This window comes from Ptychodera flava, chromosome 13 (assembly GCF_041260155.1).
Source record: "Ptychodera flava strain L36383 chromosome 13, AS_Pfla_20210202, whole genome shotgun sequence".
Classification (NCBI taxonomy): domain Eukaryota; kingdom Metazoa; phylum Hemichordata; class Enteropneusta; family Ptychoderidae; genus Ptychodera; species Ptychodera flava.
In genome coordinates this window covers 23,124,574-23,142,671 of record NC_091940.1, presented here as the reverse complement: position 1 = coordinate 23,142,671, position 18,098 = coordinate 23,124,574, and the positions used below count along the sequence as shown (strand labels likewise).

Here is an 18,098-nt window from a genome sequence, read left to right as displayed (position 1 = left end):
AGATGTGAATGATATTGATTGCTGGGGTTTTGTTTTGAAGAATTCTGATATCATTGACTGGAAAAGTTACTAGGTTAATGTTAAGTTGTTTGGTGTAGATGGAAGAGGAACTGATACTTTTGAAAAGGTGAAATGTCAGCTTTCTTTACATGTTGATGAGATAACATGGGATGTCAACAGAAGACCTGGCATAGAAAAGAAAACTGATGACAGATTGCGTTTTACAACTCAAATAAAATGTGTCAATATTTGTGTGATATCATGAAAACTCTATAGAGAGCTAGTCAAAAGTAAAAATACCGTCAAGGACACTATGTGCTCACATATGGTTTGAATTGGTCCATTCAAGAAATATTTAAACCAGAAAAACAAGAATGACAAAAGCAAATAAGGTCTCCGGTACTGGAGGTCATCTTTAGGAACATGCATATCAACTTCTATTGCAATGGGACCAGCAGATCCCAAATACATAAGCAAATGTCAATGAAAAAACTAGCCAGAGAAGGCTTGATAAAAAAAAAGGTGGGAGTGGGAAAAAGTACAAGGGATCTGGTAAAAAATAATGCTACCTCATCAATCTTCTAGACCTTACCCTCTCCTGAATATCTAGTGTTCCACCCCTTGGTATTGGCCATGCTTACTTAAGGCCAGATGGCAGGAAATGTATTTACAACCGTGGGAAATTTTTAATTAAATGCTATGAGTGCTATCATTCTAATGTAAACAGCACTTAAGTTAATTACAGATAGTGAAATGCCTTCCACTGTAGGGGGTGATTACGACATCTGAAATTATCCTGGATCCAAATTTCTCATCAGTTCTTGTGTGTCTTACATAGAAAAGTTGCAAAACTTGGTCTGAAATGAAAAAAATTCACCTCGGCTTTGTTTTCTGGATCAAATTTTCCTCGAAATTGATACCAAATATGACAAAATTATGTTCACAGCCTTCGAAACTGTCTAACAACTTATCCTGGGTTGGTGTAGGTCATTTAAGGTCGCAAACTGAGAAAATTACCTAAAACATACAAAGTTGGGGGTTTCCCAACACTTCGAGCAGAAAATTTATCATATAACATCCCTCGGCACTTTTATACAAAATTACAAAGCTATCAGTAATTTTGAGAATAAGTTTTCTTGACCAAAAATGACAAAATTGTCTTAAAAATACAAATTTGTATATTTCAGGACAACTTCCACAAATCTAACTATTGTCATCTCTGGACATCTGTGTACCAATAAAAAAGCTGTCTGTCAAGAGGCTGTAAATAAAAATACTTTTTAAGATTTTTTGACCAAAAATGACAAAAATTGCCCCAAAACAGTAATTTTGCCAATTTTGTCATAATTTCAACAAATTAGATGGGTAAACCTTCGAAACATCAAACCCAAATTTGAGAGAAACTGAGCTGGTGGTTTCAGAGAATAATAATTTTTACTTAAAACGAAAGAAATAGCAAAAAAATTCAGCAAAAGTACAAAATTAAAGATATCTTCATGATATTCATTAAACTGTACAAGGCCCACCAAAGGTACTTGCACACAAATTTTCAAAGCAATCAAAACAGTGGTTCTTGAGTTATTAGTTATTGACCATTTTCACATTTTGTAAGCTCATTTGCATAATTTTGGCAATGCAAACTTCATTTGAATAAAATCCCATCTATAGCCCGGATGCACCAACACACCACATACCAAGCCGAAAAGTACAGCAGTTTGCGAGCTTTTGATGTTGATGGACATACTATACGTACTGACATACATACATACATTATACATACATACACACAACATACAGATGCCACCGACTTCAGCTTATACGATAACCTCACATTGGTATACCAAATCATGTGAGCTAAAAATGATTGTGCCTGAAAACATCAGAATGCTAGAGTGCTTGGGTTTTCAATACCTTTGGTAACAGGAAAATTGAGCAGATTAGAATAGAAATATGAAAACATGAATAATTGTATTAAAAATAATTCTTCTTTGTTGACTCAAGTCAAGTGAGAGTGTGTATAGTGTACCATGGAACTTGACATATAAACTATACGGTAGAAAGGCAATGACCTTAAAGAGTCAAACGATTGCTATATAGAACATTTCATGCGAGCACTGAAACAGTTTTTTCTTTTTTATTCCATATCCTCCACAGATCAAAAATCCACCACTAGATTGAATATCATCTTTGTAATACTGGTCTTGAGTTAACCACACGCAGTTACTGTGTATGATATTTGCAATGCCATGGATGTGATGCTACAGGCAAGTAGCTTTGGGGTCAAGTATTCAAAGCATCAAAAGTCCTTGGACGTGATTGTCGGCTTATAAAACTCAGCACTGATATTGACATTCAAAGATAACATATTTCCATGCATTTCCAGCACAAATCATGTAGTGTTTTAAATATAACAGTTAACGAATCAAAGATGGCTGCTCTTATAAATATTAATTACTAATGAATATTAATATCAATATACGTGGACATCACCCATTCTTCCTCGCATCATTGAAAGATATAATGTCAACAAGAGTCATTTCATGTTTATATATATTGTCAATGCCTACCTTTCTGTAATTAGTGTCACTAAAATAGCGTTAATATCAGTCATTGTATGTTAGTACCATCATGGCCACCTTTCTGTATTTGGTGTCACTATATGATATGAGTTATTGTGTGTTTCTACCATCAATACCTTTCTGTATTCCATGTCACCAAAAGAAATACCACCAATGAGTCATTTCATATTAGTAACATCAATGGCTACCATTCTATATTTATTGCCACCATATTGCATACCGTGAATATCAATCAGGCAAAGTAATTAAATTCTTTGTTTTGCATCCCCACCCGCGTAGGTTTTTAAGGTTTACATGAAAAAACACACACAGTGTATTTGAATAGGAAATTTTAGGACATGACTGCTTAGCTTTTCTGAACTAAAATTTTGTTACAATTTTTTAGTTGCTGCAATCAAATTACATTGTGTTAATTTTCTTGTGTGTGTTTTTTCAGCCGCTTAGACCTGTACCTTTTCTCATTTTGAGTGGACGCAAAACAAAGAATTTAATTGCTTTGGCCTCATTGTATGATAGCATGGTCAATGGCTACCTTCCTATATTTCGTGTCACTAGAAGAAATACAATCAATAAAAGTTATTTCATGTTAGGACTATCAATGTGCACATTCATTTTTGCTCATTATTATCTCTCATTCATATAGAAAAATCCTCCCAGAAAGACGACTCTTCAAAAATGTCAAGAAAATACAATTTCTTGGAGGATTTGATATCGACCGACTAGATGAGGAAACTGGTACTGTCAACTTGATAAATGTGATGTGATGTGATGCTTTGTAGATGTCAAGCAACGACTTATTGACCATGTTGATGAAACACTGAAAGAAACTGAAGAAAGGTAAGCTTATAGGGTGGAAATTGAGGAATATACAATTGGTTAAAGTCAGTGGCACATGAAATTGATAGAGTTAAACCGTTCAATGCCAAGGACGGCAAAACCTGGGATCAAGATGTGATCAAAGGTGCTCATTGGGACAAAGAATACAAAAGCAAGAATTACGATGGACTGATGGTCGTTGCAGCTGTTACCGATAAAATGGTGCCCACTGAAACACGAGAAAGATTTCCCCAAGTTGACCATCAACAATATGCCTTTGCCCTGGAACAGAGTTTGATCCAAGAGTTCATGTTGGTCAGAGGAGATGGACGCACAGCCAATCTGTCCTTTGAAACCGGGGGTAAGTCAGAATCATCCTGTTTGGGCATCGTGCTCCTTGCATACAAATTCAAGAAACCTCTTGCCATCCCAAGATATGAAGATGCAAAACTAGTACCTGGTTATGCTTACTGTGACATGGCAGCAAACACCAAAAAAGTCTCAGTGGAAGACTGGGTTGAAAATCAACTAGCTACAATCAATTCAATCCTAGCGGAAGCCAAAGGAATCAAATACAGGCAAATTGTAGGGTAACCACCGGGTATTCACACACTTGCACGGTCAGAAGTAAAGATGGCACCACAAAATTCAATCTTGTGATCCAAAGACCTGGAGCAATGCTGGAGGTATTGCATCCGTTTGGAACATTAAGTATGAAAATAAAGGCTACCATAAATTGGTAGCTCTCACAGTCATATCCAAAGAAACAGTAGAAAATGGAGACTGGTCAACATATGCTAAGAATGCCTTAACTGAGTTGAATTCAAAACTGGTAGATGAGTATGGTGACCTGTTCACAGAATGTAAGTACATAAAAGGAAAAGAAAAGGGAAACTGCAGCTGTTCTGTATGTTGCATACAAAGTAAAAGAGTATCAACCTACTAAAATACAAAATATAGATATCGAGGGGCAACATACATTCACAATACTTACTAATATTAACGATGAGGAAGCAAGCAGGAGGGTAAAGTTGATACAACTGGACATAGAAAATACACTTGAAACTGTTGTGGAGGTAACTGGAAAACAAATTGATCGTTTTATGATAGGGAAGGCTGAGGGAACACGTAGAGATCTTACATATGCAGTGATTGGGAAGTCGACGCGCCCTGCGCCATAGTCGCATTCTACGGGAAAATGGCGCATTAAAATTTGCTTTATTGGCGCCTTAGAGCGCATTGTGGCTTGTTTTAGAATTTTACACATTGGTGGTCAATCAAATTGCAAGTGCCCGGGGTTACGTTCGCTCCGTACGATCCATGGCTCGATCGAAACGTGTTTTAGTCAGCTGCTCTATGATAATACAAGTCCTCATTGTAATGCAAATTAAAATTATTTATATACCGTTTCGAGGCTCCTCATGCTCTAAGAGTGCACAGTTTACGCGTAACCTTTTACCGGGTAGAGTGAAACCGTTCAAGCCAATAAGAAATCTCATACGTAATCGAACTAATTATATATTCAAATTATTTGTTCTTGTTTATCTCAATTCAACGACAGAGCATTGTGATCAATCGTACGTGCGTGGACGCATACACGATGGTCATGAACGTGCTAGAATCCACGCACGAAGTACAGATTTAATTTTACTGTCATATTTTGCCATGATTACATTTGTATGCAAAAATTGCTAGGAACACAACATCGCAATTTCGTATCAGAAACTGAATAACGCGATCGCGGGCAACTCGACAGTGATTCATGAATTCCAACCGGCCATTATAACGTATCCAGATTCAAGATCAAACTTCGTTTTGTACTTCAACAGACGTACACGAAATGGAAAATGGAAAACTATCTATATACAAATGTATTGGTAAAATGAAAGAATAGCGCTATTAACTGAATAAAAATACTGACAAATATTATCATTTTTCTTATTGCCGTGAGCTAGATTTTCGCATCATTTTTCCGTAAATCTGTATCAATGATGAATAAATCTTTTGACAGGTACGCGCTGCTATAAACAAAAACAAAAACACACGAAAACGATACAATGTTACCGATCACAAAATTTCGTCATTTCCTGTGAGCGTGACGCATGTACGAAGTTGGCGTCCTCGTGTTTCTTTGAAAATATACCAAAATCATGCCGCCGAAAAAAAAACTAAGACGAGATCCAAAGCAGCCGAGATTGAGTTTTACTCCAACAGCGCCTGTTACTCCTGATGGTGGTGAGACCGATAAAAATGCAACTACAGGCGATCAAGTGGAGGCAAATGCTTCATCGGACACCCCCAAAACAAGGCGTAAACCTCAAGGAAGTTGGCTTAAACTGTGGCCGTGGCTTACTTTTATCGAAGGTAAAATGTTTTGTAAGGTTTGCCTGCAAAACAAAAAAAATAACTCATTCACCTCAGGCTGCGAGACGTATAGAACGTCCTCTATGTCACGACATGAAGAGACCGATGACCATAAAAACTGTGTAGCCGTAAAACCCCTTGAAAGTAACATGAATGTTGCTATGAAAAAGGCACATGAAGAGCAAGATAAAGCGATTGTGAAAGCCTTGAAAATGGTGTATTGGCTTGCAAGTGAGAACCTTCCATTGAGTAAATATGAGAGTCAAATGGATTTGATGAAAGAACTTGAAGTACCTGGACTGAATAATTTAACAGTAGGTAGTGAAAAGAGAATCAAATATAGTTCATACCATACTGCTAATGAACTACTTGAAGCGATAAATGATACCATTGATGATGAGGTAAATTCTGAGATAGCTGAATCACCATTTATTTCAATATTGTGTGATGAAAGTACTGACATAGCGAATACTCAAAGGATGACTGTAAATGCACGCATCTTAAAACCAAAGTCTGGAGAGGCCAAAAGTGTGTTTCTTCAAGATATTGAGTATGAAGATGGCAGTGGTCAAGGACTGCATGGAGAAATTATTAAAGTACTTCAAAAGAGAAGTATCTCTGTGGAAAAGGTAGTAGGATTGGGAACAGACGGTGCATCAGTGATGACAGGCCTGGATAAAGGGGTACATGGTCGTTTGAAGCAGTTAAACCCTCACATCTTAAATATTCACTGCCTAGCACATAGATTGGCTTTATGTACATCTCAAGCTGCAACTGGAATCCCACTACTTAAGAAATACCAGGAGTGGCTGACACAGTTGTTCTATTACTTCAAAAGATCTCCAAAACGTGAAAAAACACTACACAAAATCCAGGATATTCTTGACCACCCTAGCTCAAATACAGGGAAGTTCATGCTGTGAGGTGGCTATCCTTTTATGAGGCTCTGGAGGCTGTGTTTAGAACAATTGATCCCTTGATGACCTACCTGCATAGTCAGTCTGCACAGAAGGACCCAGCTGCAAAGGGACTTCTAAAATACATGGCTACAACCCAGTTCATATTTATCACCTACCTGATGATGGATGTAATCCCAGTTGTATCAAAACTATGCCTAGATTTTCAAAGTGACAGCCTGGATGTTGCGAAAGCCAAGGTATGCCAATGCTATTTATCTCCAACACACACACACACACACACACACACACACACACACACACATCTTTTTAATACATTTCAAACGCTGATCTGTTTTCACTGTAAATTTGTGTTGCCTTTATGGCAAGTTTCCATAATCCTGCAGTATAAATACTAACCTTATGAGAGAAGATTGACTTCCATGTGTCAGCTTTCATATTGATCAATCATCATTGCTTTGCTAATTTCATTTTCTGTTTCAGGTATCCCTTGATCTTTGCATTGCTGACCTTGAGGCCTATAAACAGGGGACTACCCAGTTTCAAACACATGTGGACAAGTTTGAGTCTGTTGTCCAAAGGACTGAGGATGGCCATTATGAGTACAGTGGACACCGTTTACAGCCCACCAACTGTAACCTGACTGCCCTGAAGAGCACCTTTGTAAACAAGCTGATATCAAATATCAGAAGCAGGTCAGTCAATTTAAATGTCATATTTTCATATTTCTTTCTCGTTTTGTCATATATCATGTGAAGATACAGCATCCATTAGTGCTATCCATTCATCATTTGATAAACACAAACATGGGGCCCGGGGGCACCGACGTCCTTTGTGCCTCCTTACTGTTATTATTTGCCATAAATGTGAAATCTGGCAAAAAGTCAAATTGTTTGGACATAAATGAAAGTTAATGTGAAAGTGAATCAAGAATAAGAGATGGAACTCAATAGGATCAACAATATCTAAAACAGGAAACGGTGAACTTATATGATACAGAAGGGGAGAAAATTTAGCCACAAACTATTGTAATATAATGGACAATGGCTAATCTAAACCAAATTACTTAAACTGGATTGTTGGCATTGATTACACATGTATTTATTGTCCATCAAATTGAAAATAAATTTGGGCCATTGACTAAAAAACATTTGCTTGTTACACTCACCACACTTGTACTTAGTATTTGGAGTGTACACCTATTTACTACAATACAATGATAAAAAGTTTGGACTCTGAAGGTCAACAGTGCATCTTTTATGTATGAGACTAAATAAGCTTACCCCTCAAGTATGTATAGGCCAAAAACAATATTTAATTTTGAATTATGTAGTGCAGGGAAGGACATAGAATATGGTGAAAAGCAAACTAAATATAAAAACTGAATATACAATTATATGGAAATGTTGTTTTACAGTCATGAGTATCTAGTGTGTGCCGAGAGACACATTAAAATTGGACAGTATCATCCTGACCAGAGTTTGTCTGAGTGGTTGTTTCCTTCTGATTTTCTGACACGGTGATAGGTACAAAATATTATGTTATTCACCATAGTTAAGCAACATAGCTTGCATTTTGTTCACAGTAGAACTGAGTTTTACATGTAAGATAACTTTCTCATAAACTGTAAATTCTGGCTTGTGGCAGCTCAAACGTCGCAATACTACATTTTTTGATATGATATGGAGTGACTTGCACACATATGCAATATGCAGTGACAGTCGATATATTCATAGTAAGAGTCTACTACATTCAAGCATAGTGATGATGACAACTACATGCATGCCAGTGCACGATTTCAAAGTAGCCAGGAGGAAATTCTAATAGTCTTTTAGTGGAAATAGGCCCTATAGGTATTAAACCACAGTGAAACAAACAACATTAGTTATCGTGACCTTGCTAAAGTGCAATCTCGGATCATGTATGATCTGATGATCATGCCAAATTACCATGTCGGATTATGCCGTGATTCTGAAGTGCGCGTAAATCGGTCAACATAAGCACACATAGACTCTCGCCAGTCGCTTGTACTGCTTGGTCTCGCGTAGCTTTCGGTATTTATACAAGCTCGTGCCTTCGGCACTCGACCTTGCGCCTTCGGCGCTCGATCGCCTACGTTGGATTACTACCGCAAGTGACTCCGGTTCCGGTCAAAAGAAGGCACGAGGACTGTCGACAGTCTAAAGCACACACTGTCTTCAACAATGATGCTTCGGCGCTCGATCGCCTACGTTGGATTACTACCGCAAGTGACTCCGGGATCCGGTCAAAAGAAGGCACGAGGACTGTCGACAGTCTAAAGCACACACTGTCTTCAACAATGATGTCAAAATCAATGCACAACTGTCGAAATTACCCAAAATAAGCAACAGAAAACTTAAAGTTATCGCTGTGTCGAAAGGACAGTACATCAACATAAAACGACGCCAGTTTGTTATGACATGGAGGTAGAAGGACAGAGCGAATTCTCTCGCTCTCACCCATGGCCCAGCTATTACTAACTTCCCAGTTGCTGGTCCTTGCAAAACAACGCTAACTTGTTATATGCGCATGCGCATATTATAGAGAGACCCATTTGATTTCGGGGGGGGTATGCAGGAAGTGGGTATGGGAACTTTTTTTGTCAGAGAGACAGCATTTTTTAATTTCAACTGTCACACCTGCATCAATTTTTTTATCAAATGGAGTAGCAGTGCAATTTTTCAAATTTAAGCCAGTGTTTCACATATCACAGGATGGTTTTATATATTCATTTTACATTCCAACGAATGAAAACAAAATGGAAAGTCTAGTATATATACAACTTTAAATTATAGAACACTTTTTTGGCAAATCAACAGTGATCAGTACTATACCTGCTTTTCTTTATAACAGTCAATTCCTTTTAAGTTCTCAGGGGAGATGCTATCTTTTGTGGTCAGAGAAACAAGGCTCACACATTGTATTTCATTATATTTGTTGTTCCTCAATTTTTCTTTGACAACTTGTAATCTTTCTAACATATTTATGTTGAGAGAATAATATATTGGTTTTTACACTAGTTTATTGACTCCTGTCTTGTGTTTTCAATTTTCACAATGTACAGAAGTCAAATAGTCCCATCTAGATATTGCCTGTACCATTGAGATATTGCAACAGAAATCCAGAAATATGATTTCTTGGGTCAGAAAAGGGAAGGAAAACATCGAGTGCACTGAAGTGTAAAGTAGTGAATGCTTATATCATAAGTGCTGGGGAAAAAACCACATGAGAATTGCTTGTGGTAAAAACATTTGCGCTGCCTATGGCAGCATGCTAGCAAAGAACACATGAGAATGAATTTCCAAAACTTTGCTCATTTCAACTGCATTATGACAATTTCTTTTTTATTTATTTCTGTCTGTTATGAGAATTTTTTTTCTCAAGCCATTACAGGCTTATTTTTTTCTTTTATTTCACCTGGTGACATTTTTTTCTCAAATCCTCCATACCCCCCCCACAAATCAAGTGGTTCTCCCCTAAGTGAGTCCCTGACCTATGCGGGCCAGTGGATTACTTCCTCAGTAGAACTGATATGCCTGCCGGTACCATCATTCTTCAGTCGATCAAAGGCGCCTTTCGTACCAAAAAATACACGACAGCCGCAAAAGTGCATCACTGTCAACGTCATAACTATAGAATATATTGAAATGCACAGTGAAACGTTCAAAAACGTAAAAAATGTGCCCACACCGAGAAACAAGATGGCGTCCGATTCGATTCTTCAACTCAGATTTTGTCCTAGAGTTGTGCGCATGCGCAGACGGTAGCTTTAACGAAAGCGAGTCAAAATCAAGTAAATATAAAATAAAAATGGATAAAAATATTGTTTAAAAATAATACAAGGCATGTATCACCAAATTTTGAACATTTCTGACGGCATTTCAACTATACGAACACCCATGCCAAATATCACAATAATCAAATCAGTGGTTTTGAGGAAAAATTGAAAATAGTGGTTTTCACAAAAAAGCTAAAAAAGTGACTTTAAAATGATTCAATCAAAAAAAGAAAAAAGACCGTTTGAGATACATGCCAAAGTGACCACCAGACCAAATTTCAGAAAAAGTTACTGAAGCGTTTCTGAGATACCTGCGTCCACAGCATACGGCCCACTGTATGCAACAACAGAGGCCGCGTCATCACATTAGTACTTTGGGCCAAAGGCCCAAAGGACTAATAAGGATTGAAAGCTTTAAGCATTAAATTCATACAGTGTTTTTTGTATGCTCAAAACTTTTTTGGAATTTTTTTACAACTTATTTATACTGTCTCCGTTCAGATTCCCTGAGAAGGGCATACTTGATGCCTTCTACATCCTTGCTATGAGGACCATACGGTTTGAGTCTGATGTAAACAGCTATGGGGCTGAGGAGATAGAGACCCTTCTTAACTTCTATGGTGAAAAACAGGTAAATAATTGATGCTAAAGTGAAAATAATCATTTGATTTATTGAAATATTTAAGACACAAATTTCATTTAAATTCATTGAAGAAAAAGTTATCTACAAATTGCTATTTATCAAAGTCTTACTTTTAGAATTAAGACTCAAGAAAAATTAATGTCATGATATTAACCAGTATTCTACCGGTATTTTATTTCAGACACACAAAGGCACACAATCTGACCCACTGTTACAGAAGAATCTGATCAGGACCCAGTGGTTACAGGCAAAGTTAATTGTCAAGTCAGCCAAGTATCCAGTTGACAACATGGCAAATTTGTGGACATTACTTCATCAACACCATGCTGAGGAAATACCAGAATTAATAAAATTGGCCCAGATTGCACTAGTTCTGCCACTTCATACCGCTGGGTGTGAGAGGGTGTTCAGCCAACAAAACATAATACTAACTAAACTTAGGAACAGGCTGTCACCACAGCACTGTGATAGACTGCTACGAGTCCGACTTCAGGGCAGAGGCCTGAAAGCTCATGACTTCGAGGGGTCTCTGAAGAAATTTCATGATAAAAAGAGAATGATAAAAACATCTGTTAAATAATAAATTTGAGTGAGCGAAAGGTACTAAATAAAGATCTAGTGATTAATGTATTCTTTTGAAGTACGTGTGTTTGCATTGCAGTCAAATATAATCATACTGTGGGCCCATAAAAATTTTTGGATGGCCCATTGAAATTGAAAATGGCCCATTCAATTTTTTTGGAAGGGGCCATTTTACACATTGGTGTTTTTGGACTTCCCAATCACTGCATATGGTGACATTTTTGAGCCCGGCAGATCAACTTTAGAACGATCTCGTGACCTGTTAAGAAAATTAACAAACCTCAAACCTGATTTTGAGTACTGTTTGGTACTAGCAGCTATAACAAGAGAAATATTAAAGCACAATGAAACAAAAGACAAAGCTCAGTATGCCAATGAGCTCCAAGAGGAGGTAGTTAAGCTGTTGGAAAAAAAAGATAAATGGAAGAAGAAGTATCTAAAACATCAGCAACAGGTCAGTGATAATGCCTATGTGATAATTATGTTCATGGCATTTAAGCTACAGGAGGAACAGAAGGCTGATACAAAATAAAAGATGGGGCAGTATATACATCCCTTGTACTGAAACTGATACACAGCAATGAATGACAAAATCTCAGGAAAATAATTGTAATGACAAATCACAGAATGACAGAAAATTCAGTTTTTCAAATTAGTGCAACACATTTGTAATTGCTTATACTATGACTAGCAGGAGATCATCTCCAACTGATATGAAAAATTTGAATTTTTGACAGAGAAAGGAAACTAATAAACGATGATAGAATACATTTGGCAAAGATAGGGATAAGACAATAAAGGTTTTAAGATGCTTCCAGTGTCAGTGACCTTTGGTGAATAGCGTCCCTAGAAATTTGATTATTTTCCTGAAAACTAAATTGTGCTAATTTAAAATGGGAGAAAATTGTAATAAAAATTTCTATACTTTTTATAATTAAGCTAATTCCCCAGTAAACAGGAACATATTATACAATGCAAATTGCATTCTGGGATATCTGACTAAATGTGCCGTGAGGGACAGGCTTTTATCTTTTTATCCTGCTATTAATGATAATAAACACGAGATATTGGGTATCCAAGGTTCAGATGTTGTCTTGACACTTCATCACATTATATAACCATCAAACTTAATTCAACAGACACCACTGTGACAATTTCTATAAATACCAACAAAAGTAGTGTGAATGTACATCAAAAGGGAAAAATACTCTTTTGAATTTGCAGTTATCGATCTGACGTCAAAAATACTGTGTGCCTCATATATAACAGCTGCTGTAACAGTTATTAATAATTATGTCACAAACATTTTATTTGCTTGTTGTATATCATAAATTTTTGTAACATTGTTCTGCTGTGTGGTTTAATGATACACATAAATCCCATGTACATTGCATGAACAAATATTGTATGGGGTTCTATAGGTGTAAGAATACATAGCGTTTTTGTGTTACACTACTTAGTCATATTATACCATTCAAACTCAATGTAACACAAACAAGTGTGACACTGAATTTCTATCATACAAAACTGAGGTGGTGTCAATATATATCAATGGTAAAAGGTAGTGTTTTGAATTTGTTCGTATAAACAGTAATATGATGGTTTGTACAAACACAATATATGCCTGTTGTACGATGCCATTTATATAAAATGGATGCAAATTTCGATTATTGTAGAATAGATGTTTGTTTTTTGCCTCTTAAGTTAGACTGTGCCTGGGGAACAGATATTCAGATTCTCAAACTTTTACAATATTCTTGTTGCCTACCACTTGTGGGGGCTCATTTTGAAGCTTATGGAGTAAATAAAGTTTTCAATATATAGTTTTATGAAAATCAGGAATTTTATTTTCCCCACTGAGATACATGTACAATGTAACACAGTGATGGCAGCCATTTTGAATTTCAAATATCAGTAAATATGGAGTAATTTGTTTCTTGAGTACCAAATTTGCATAGTAACCCCCAAGTGTTATTCTTGATTTTGGAATAGAATGGTCGAAAGTTTGCTTGAGAAATGAATAGTTTAATTCTTCCACTTTCAAGGGGCATACTATAGATTGTAATTTCTTCTGATTTATAATCAAGTACAGCACAACATTACCAAGAAAGAACTTTCAGTTTTCAGAGAAATAAATGTCTGTTTTCTGAATAAAACCTTTTTTTCTCACATGTCTTACAAACTACCTTGAACAATAATTTTGGGAAACAGTGTTCTGCTCAGAGTTCTAATGTTATACCCTGAGTTCTATGTAAATTACAAAACTAGACTTTGTATGGGGTTTTTAGAGGTATATAAATATACCATGTTTTTGTGTAACATTAATCATAATTATACCATTAATCTTAGGGGTCAGGGTCAGGGGTTTTAGAGGTATAAGAATAAATGGTGTCTTTGTGCTACATAGTGTTTTTCTGCTGATATTAATAGGTATATATAGCTATGGAAAAGTAGTACTATTTGAACTTGAAAGTGTAGACACAAAATACAATATGATATGGTTAAAAATATTGTACATTCTCATTTAAACTGACGTCAATCATTTCAAACATTTGCTGTTCTGGATTATAATATTCTAGATGTTGATATTTTCCATTTATACATAGGTAAAAGTTACTAGGTGTCCTAGGATTTTAGAGGTGTAATTTAAAAGGTGTCTTTTGTGAAATTACACAATCATAATTATAACAATGAAACTCAATCAGACAGCAAACACTTTAACAATTTCTACCACACTACACTTAAAGTGATAGAATATAGAGCAATGGCATAAGTACTGTTCTGAGCTTGCAGCTATGTAAACATTCTCTCATATATATATTTATATATATATATATATATATATATATATATATATATATATATATATATATTTTGCTGCAATTCCAAATCTATTCTTTCAAAACTCAGTCTCATAATTACATTACTGTTTGTTATAGTACTGTTTAATTTGCATATTTGTTCAGTGATTTGTTGAGTGATACCATAGTAAAGATGTAAATTAGCTTTAAGGTGAAAATTCAACTTTTATTGTAGTGCTTCATTTTATCATCATTTTCACTATGAGGCTCTTTGAGTAAGTATAGACATTTTTATTTCCACAATAATGACTTTCCATGCTGGTATGTTCTTTTTATTTCTTTCTTACATTCAGTGCTTTTTACGATTTGTTCATCCTGTTCATTTATTCTAGTTTTTATCCCGATGAAGTGAATAGCACTTGTTGGAACCACATATTATAAATTAGTTTCTCACTCAAATTAATTTTGTAAAATAGATAAACTTGATATTTAATTAGAATTTCATGTTTTTCTGTCAGTAAAATTTAAAGCTTTCAGTTGAGCATTTATTTTGATTGTTGAATTGTATTTGTAGTTTTCATATCTTTATGACCCATCAATATATGCCATTTAATAGTGTTTGCAGTAACTCTAGTGAATGATTAACGAATATGAAATAAAAATCATCTGCTACGATGGAAATGCTTTTCAGAGTGGTCTATGAACATGCATCTTCATCTGATGTTGTAAAACTCTTTGCACTGTCAATATACAAAGTCCTTGTTATAGCAGCATAATGACTGAGCTGGTCTTCTCACTGGTCAGCTCGGTTCTGGTACATCACTTTCTTTGATTGCACTGAATGAAACCATCTTGTGCCCCCAGTTTGGAAGGCCTTCCAATATAATACCCTATAAGTGATATTGTTCTTTTCTGCTGATGACTTTAAATAATTAGTTATATTTATAGTTACACTGTAGCATTCTCCTTCATGATTACAGTCTATGCTGTAACATAACACAGTTGAATGTATCTCTGGCCACAGTAAAGTTATACAACAAGCTTCCTACCCACAGAATGAGTAATATAGTGGCCTTGACCTCATAAAAATTTAACTTCCTGTTTAGAGTAACACTATATTTCAGAATGGCAAAGGCGTGATCCTTTGTTACTGTTTTTTTCCACTTTCATTTCATTTACTTGAGAATGGCGACTGTCAAAGAAAAAATGCTTGTTTGAAATCCATGCAGTCAACTGCATTCATACATTTGCATATTACAATGGCAACATGATTCTTATCAACACTTCTAAACATTCCCTGTGGCGAATTTTCTGCCAGTATATCAAGTGCAACTTGATGCCTCAAACATGACCTTTAATGAACATGTGCAGTCAGTTTTCATGGCAATGTCAACCACAAGCCACCTAACAGCCATGATAGTTCCACTGCAATACTTACGATAATTAAGACAATAAGTGTGGTTGGTTCGTCAATTAAAAGGACAAAGTCAACCATTTTCTACAAATTTCGATGGCAAAAATCCCCTGTCAACTCAATTGGTGACCCACATAGTGACCATAGATGGCGTCAAAGATATAAATCACCTTCTTGCTCTTTACAGCAATGTTCAATGTTTATCTGGGCATCCATGCGATTTGAATTGACCGCAATGGTTGAACCCCATCACATAACGAATTACTAAGTATCAAATGACATGGACTGTGAAACAGAAATAAAATCATAGACCCACAATATCTATGATAAAACTAAAACGATTTAAGATTGCTATGGTGATAGTGAAACAGGTACTCAGTAATACATTTTCTTTGGGTTTTATGGTGAGTTAATCTTGATCTACCTAAATCTTTGTAGAGACTTTTCAGATACCTAGGGCAGTTTCCTGCCATTCTGTGTTTTACTTTTTGAACACTGCAACATCGCACCTTGAAGTGCAACTGAACATCGGTGACATCGTGACACCGCCGGATACTGTCGATAAATATTGCTCACCATTGTTAGTTACCTTTTGACACACAAAATCTGTTCAAATGTTATTGAATGGGAGATTTCTCTGTGCCGCATGCAATTATTTATATCAGTTGAATGGTATTTTGAACCACAAGTGGGTACATGGATGGCAATGATGGCAACTTCAAATAGCAGCAGTTGCCCTTGTCTTTCAGTCACTCGTATGGCAGTCTTTGCGGCGTTTGGTTTTTCAAAGTTAAAGACCGCTAAACAAACACACACAACTGCTTACAGGAAATCGGCCTTGATCAATAATTGCTATGAATACCATAAAATTCATGTCAGGAACACAAACATATCATTTTAACCTGTCTGTACAATTTTGTGTTCGTACAGCTGAAATTACAAGACTGCAGAGAACATCACCCCCTAGAAATTTAATTCACTTCTGAATGGTCTGCAGTACCAGTCGAAGTAGGGTGCATTATCTCACTGTTGTTTCATTTAGCCGTGCTTCAGAACAAATAAGAAAATCTTAGTACAGAAGTAACGTCTCGCTGGATTCAAACAGTATCGTATGATGCCCATGCATGCTTTGTACCTGTGTAGTGACTTGCGGTCGACCACACTTACCAGGCCATGGATGTGACACCATGGAGGTGACTTGCCGACAAAAGTATATTGATATTCAGTTTGAGGTATGCAAATGGCTGTCCAGGTGATTGCAATTTGTTACCTTTGAATATTTTTTGAAATAAGTGTATTCATTCCAGTTTGTTAAAACAATAACAATGTTGCGTAAAAATACACAAGTTCTTCAACACACATACATTGCAATAGCGTTGATCGCGATTTCGGGTTTGTTACTAAATATAGCTGCACGCGCACGACTTTCGGACAAATATGTTGAAATTCAGACAAATTTTGTCGTTGTATGCGCGGCTGTTGTTGCAGCTTGTAGTCTCAGTCATCAATGCATACAAATAAGTGTGACGCGAAATAGCCCTTCTAACACTCGCATGTTTTATTTTCGTCGTTTAGCGGAAAATGCGGACAAATGTTTATTTATGCATATTAATGAGAGAGAACAGTGAGGTCATTTGCGATCAGCGCTATTTATAACACTCCACATACCTCTAGACAGTATGACTATAGGAACCCACATGCATTTTCAGAAGTGAAACGCATCATCATACTGGTATGAACACTCTAACACTCTGAACACTCTAAATTTTTCTCATGATGGTAAGAATATTTTACTTACAAAAGATTTACTCACTCCACAAATGAATCGAATTTCTCATGGTTCATATTAAAGACAGACAAAATAACGTATTTTTACAGATATGAAATTAGCAAGGTACATGGAAAATGGTTGGTTAAACTATCAAAGACTAGATCTCCTACCTGCTGAACCACCTGTTGTCTGGTTTTCCACAGAGACAGAGCTGTTCAACACATCAATCCTGTTGAGCTCTTCTTCAATCTTTACGATCTCTTCAGCACTGAACATTTGCTTTGCTTCACTGGCGCACAGTAAATGCCATGATTTGTGGGTTAGGCAGAGCTCTCTGGAACCAAGAGGAAATGGGCATGCTTATTTCTCTTCTTTCATTACCAAAATAGTCTCATCGTCTCTTCTGCCATGA

The 18,098-nt window shown here is 36.2% G+C and overlaps 2 protein-coding genes across 2 annotated transcripts in view; one reads left to right on the top strand and one right to left on the bottom strand.

Moving 5' to 3' along the window:
* Positions 1-18,098, bottom strand: part of LOC139147869 (integrator complex subunit 8-like) — a 127,057-nt gene that overhangs the window by 79,415 nt on the left and 29,544 nt on the right. Inside the window, exon 10 of the mRNA XM_070719084.1 lies at positions 17,857-18,020. Within this exon, the coding sequence (XP_070575185.1) occupies positions 17,857-18,020 (164 nt within the window). The remainder of the gene's footprint in view (positions 1-17,856; positions 18,021-18,098) is intronic.
* LOC139147865 (E3 SUMO-protein ligase KIAA1586-like) lies at positions 5,533-11,793 on the top strand. Its single transcript, XM_070719080.1, has 4 exons — positions 5,533-6,915; positions 7,160-7,371; positions 10,977-11,106; positions 11,300-11,793. Exons 1-4 carry the CDS (start codon positions 6,739-6,741, stop codon positions 11,696-11,698), a joined length of 918 nt encoding a protein of 305 aa, XP_070575181.1. The 5' UTR covers positions 5,533-6,738; the 3' UTR covers positions 11,699-11,793.

Coding starts and splice junctions, on each gene's coding strand:
- LOC139147865 (XM_070719080.1), top strand. CDS start 6,739: ATGACCTACCTGCATAGTCAGTCTGCACAGAAGGACCCAGCTGCAAAG. Junction 7,372..10,976: donor ATATCAAATATCAGAAGCAG/GTCAGTCAATTT, acceptor GTCTCCGTTCAG/ATTCCCTGAGAAGGGCATAC. Junction 11,107..11,299: donor ACTTCTATGGTGAAAAACAG/GTAAATAATTGA, acceptor ATTTTATTTCAG/ACACACAAAGGCACACAATC.